At 46.4% G+C, this 4,427-nt stretch overlaps 1 protein-coding gene across 1 annotated transcript; it reads right to left on the bottom strand.

Moving 5' to 3' along the window:
* Positions 1 to 245: 245 nt before the first annotated feature.
* HOXC8 (homeobox C8) lies at positions 246 to 4,135 on the bottom strand. The gene is made up of 2 exons (XM_074267403.1): positions 3,650 to 4,135; positions 246 to 2,121 (listed from the first exon to the last, which is right to left on the bottom strand). The coding sequence occupies exons 1-2, from the start codon at positions 4,083 to 4,085 to the stop codon at positions 1,829 to 1,831; spliced, it is 729 nt and encodes a 242-aa protein (XP_074123504.1). The 5' UTR covers positions 4,086 to 4,135; the 3' UTR covers positions 246 to 1,828.
* Between the last annotated feature and the right edge of the window lie 292 nt (positions 4,136 to 4,427).

Here is a 4,427-nt window from a genome sequence, read left to right on the forward strand (position 1 = left end):
AGGGGACATGGATTCTGAGACAAGGCCTGAGGAAAGAACTTCTAACTCGAGCAATGAATCATTACCTATGTCCAAGGAACATACACTAGGTTGACTTATCCATACACCCCCAGGTGTAAGGTCCCCTTATCCCACTCTGTACCTCTTTTCACCTGCCCTCTTCAGATTTAGCTGAGAATCCTGTCTCCCAGTTCTGAAGACCTGCTTGATCTGACATCCTTATTCCCACCATAAGCCAGACCCATGAAGAACTTACAGAAATACCTCCCCCCACCCTTGCCCCAAGCTGACTGGAGACAGAAGAGAAATTGTAGAGGATGGAGAGAAGAGAGAGTACATGAGAGAAATGAAGAAGACATTTGGGGCTCCAAATCTTTGCTTTTCTTCTTTGTTTGTTTTTTGTTTTTATTATGATTCACGTATACAATACAAAGTACTTGGACCAGAAACAGGGCTGTGGCCACACAAAATCTACATTCATAGCTCGACATAAAGACGAATGACCAGAAATTATTATTATAGATATATTTTTTTTATCTTTTTTTTCCTTTTCTTTCGAGCACGTTGCATAAACAGATAGTTCAAGACAGTTAACTATACATTCAGTGCAATTTAGTTCCTACTCTACTGGGTATCAAAGCACAATAAAGGAACACACAGTACTGGTGAGCTAGGCAGTTTTAGTTGTTGGGCACCTTCTTCATGAAATAAGCAGCGACAAACGACAACAAAACCGCAATACGAATACTCTCAAAGCAGGGCTTCCTTCTATAGGTAGTGATACATACGCTGGAGGCTTATAACGGTTTTTTTTTTTTCTTTTTTTCTTTTTCCCCTTTTTTCCCCCCTCCCTTCTTGGATGGGGATTTTTTTCTTTTTTTTTTTTTTTTTTTTTTTCTTCTTCAAGATTATTGCAGGTTCCCTTTAGGTAGTACATTAAAGATTTATTATTAGCATTATTATTATTATTATTATTATTATTTCAGAGAGCTAACACATATAGGGACTGGGGAAACTGGACACAGAGCTGTTGTCTTTTTGGACAACAGAAACCACAGATCACTGGCGGGGGACTGACCGTGGCCTGGCTGGAAGGAACTCTATATAGAGAGGCTACATACTGATCTCTGCTTCCTAGGGGTTCGGGGCAGCAAAAAGTCAGGTCTCCCTAAGGTTCCAGGAAAAAGCCAAGAGTCACTCTAAATAGGGATCTTCCTTCTCCCCCAAAAGGAACAATAAATTCGAGGGGAAAATTCAATAATATAATCATAGCACAGAAGAAAAAGTAAGGAATTCCTTTTCTCTCCTTCCTCTCAACTCTTTCAGAGCCTGGAGGGAAGGACTCCCCTATAAAAATAAATACCAAAGAAGCAGTGAGGTGGGATTGTAGTTTATATCCAAAGGAAGAGAAAAGAGGGAGAAGGGCAAATCTGAGATACTAGGAGAGGAGAGAGGCTGGAGGAGCTTGTGTGTGTGTGTGTGTGTGTGTGTGTGTGTGTGTGTGTGTGTGTGTGTGTGTTAGGGTGGTGGGGAGCTTGTTGAGACAGGAGCCAAAACTTTTCTGTGTCGAGATTCCTCCTCCCGCCTCCACCCAGAACCATCCCAGCACCCTCGTCTCCCCTCCCCAGCCCCCAAAAAATAAAGCTAGGGGGAAGTCCAATGATCGTAAAACCAGAGTTACAAGTATTTGACAGGTAGTTACAGTTGTGAGTCTCATTCTATTCTCTATAAAAGCGAATGACAGTCGTAAACTTCTCAATTTATCCTCTACCATAAAACGAAACTTCAAGGGAGTTGCTAAAAGAAAAAAAAAAATCTTTTCCCCCTTTCAGTCCTTGTTCTCTTCTTTTTCTTCCTCTTCTTTCTCCTCTTCCTCGTTCCCTTCTTCTTCTGTTTTCTCCTCATCTCGGGCTCCAGGAAGTTTATCCTTGTTGTTCTCCTTTTTCCACTTCATCCTCCGGTTCTGGAACCAAATCTTCACTTGTCTTTCAGTCAGTCCCAGGGCGTGAGAGACCTCAATCCGTCGCTTTCGTGTCAAATATGGATTAAAGAGAAACTCCTTTTCTAGTTCCAAGGTCTGATACCGGCTGTAAGTTTGTCGTCCGCTGCGCCGCCCAGGAGCTGAACAGAACAAAACCCCAAACCTGTTATTCTAGGAGTCGGGGGGAGGGGGGATGGGTGTCTCTTTCCTATTGCTCTCAAAAGGTTCCCCCTCTTATCCTTCCAGCTGCTCTCCCTCTACTTGAAAAGGAAATGGGAAAAAGCAACTAGGAAGAAGGAAAGTTTGGGGTTTTGTTTTGTTTTGTTTCGGTCTCGTTTGTTTTTACTTGGAAGGCGGAGACGGAGGTGGGGAGTAGGGCCAGGAGGCACCGAGTATTTGATAACTGGGGATTTTAAGAGAAAGGGGGACCGGGCAAGTTTCTCTCCACCACTACTACCTCCAAGCTTTTTCTCTCCGTGACCTCAGAAGCTTTGTTGTTGTTATTAGCTTTTGGAAGGGAGGACTGGGGAGATAATCATCCCCAAAAGAAAGGAAGCCAGAGGACTAAAGGGAAATTGGGAGGTGGCAAGATTTGTGTATCACCCTACATCTTTTCTCTTTTTACCTAATGCTTTTCCAATAAGAAAAATAATTGATCTATTAAAATGTATTATGGCTCGAAATTACTGCTAACTGGAGACCAGCAGATCAGTCACAGCCTCTCTCTGTCAATAACTTTTCTATCTCTTTTCCCCTTTTGCTTCGAAATGGGATAATGAGACTCATTATCCCTGCTTAGAGACTAAAGCTTAGAACTGCTTAGAACTAAAATCTTGAGATAACTTTATGGCTCATTCTTCAACTATTCCTTGTCGGAGGGAGAGTACAGTGCTTCTCACCAATAGGGGTGGTGGTCGGGACAAATACAGTGAAAGAGGAGCTAGACAGATTCTGTGCTTGTGTGTTTGATGAGATGGAGACATCCCTGTAAAATGAAAATTTTTGTTTGGGCACCCCTTTCTCCTTTCTTCTTCTGTCAATTGTATTAAGTTGAACAAAGTTGAGAGAAGTCGTTTTGTAGACCCTTTTGAAAGGGGAAGAAGGGGAACTCTGTAAGTCCAAATCCTGACCATTGGGATCTCCCTTGCTCTCCTGAGCTGGGGGCGGGGGGCGGTATTGGAAGGCTACTTCCCTTTACCTCCTTCCTCAGACAACATTGTTGGTCTCCCTGTGTCTCTCCCGTCCTGAGTTGGGCCCTAAACGGTATAGAGAGCTAGGGCTTTTCTGAATGCTAATAATCTCCGAGGAGTTTAGTCTCTTTACACTCTGCCCTAAAACCAACTTTTATTTTATAGATTGGTGTATGTGTGTGTATGTGGGGGGAATTTTTAACCCTTTTCACCCAGACACCACTTCCCCCACTCCTCCCCCTTCCATCGTCTCCAAACCCTCCCAGCAAATCCCCTCTACTCCCAGGCCCAGAGAAAAAGAACGAACACCCACCCAAACAAATGGGGCGGGGTGGGGGAAGCGAAAGGGGCTTGGGGGAAGACCCAAAACCAGGAGAAAAAAAGGAGTGCAAACAAAAAGAAAGTGGGGGGGACACCCAGAAAGAGACAGAGATAGACGGAGAAAGGGACAGAGAGGGGAAGAGAAAAGACTTCTCACCGTGGGGTCTCATCCATGGAAACATGAGACTGGGAGACGAGTTTTGATTTAGGTGCCCTTGTCCTTCGTTACTGTTACTGTTGGCGGAGGATTTACAGTCGGGATATTGCACGACGCTCGCCTCTTGCTGAGCCCCATAAAGAGGCTGTCTGGGGAGCGCCTCGTAGCCATAGAATTTGGAGGCGTCTCCGTGGCAGCTGAGGGAACACGGGTTCTGCTGGTAGCCGGAGTTGGAGATGCTCGAAGTCCCGTGGTGGAAGAAGTCTTGGACGTGGTGCGAGGCGTGCTGAAAGCTGGGCGCCGTGCTGCCCGGGCCGTATACTAAGGCATGGCTCCTACCCACACTTTGAGGGAACCGGCAATCGTAATACGCCGGCTCCAAGGACTCACCGCCTTTGTATTTGGAGAACAGGGGGTTGACAAAGTAGGAGCTCATGCTGGGAGCATGAAAACCCCACGGCCCCCTCTCCTATGGCTCCTGACACCCCCTGCCAGATACCCCGAATCACCGCCCCCCCCAGATGCAAACCCCAGGCAGACTGGCTCCCCTGAGTTGGGCTAGGCTGAGCTGGGGGTTAGGGGAGGATTGGGGACGCGCCTGGGTGCCTGTCTCTGTCTGCCTCTGCCCTGGTTTAGGGCAGCTCCATAGGCTAAGGGAGAGAGCAAAGCGAGGAGCTAAGCTGGCTGGCTGCTGCCGGCGTCTCTCCTTACTGTCGGTAGGTAGAGCTCTCGCTCTCTCTCACTTCGCTCTTTCCTTTAACAGCCCAGGCGAATTCCT

The sequence above is a fragment of the Sminthopsis crassicaudata genome, chromosome 5 (genome assembly GCF_048593235.1).
Source record: "Sminthopsis crassicaudata isolate SCR6 chromosome 5, ASM4859323v1, whole genome shotgun sequence".
In the NCBI taxonomy this organism is placed as follows: Eukaryota; Metazoa; Chordata; class Mammalia; order Dasyuromorphia; family Dasyuridae; genus Sminthopsis; species Sminthopsis crassicaudata.

Excerpts from the sequence above, each read along its gene's own strand:
- HOXC8 (XM_074267403.1), bottom strand. The coding sequence starts at position 4,085 with ATGAGCTCCTACTTTGTCAACCCCCTGTTCTCCAAATACAAAGGCGGT. Across the intron at positions 2,122-3,649 it reads TCCATGGATGAGACCCCACG|CTCCTGGGCGGCGCAGCGGA; the intron begins GTGAGAAGTCTT and ends TGTTCTGTTCAG.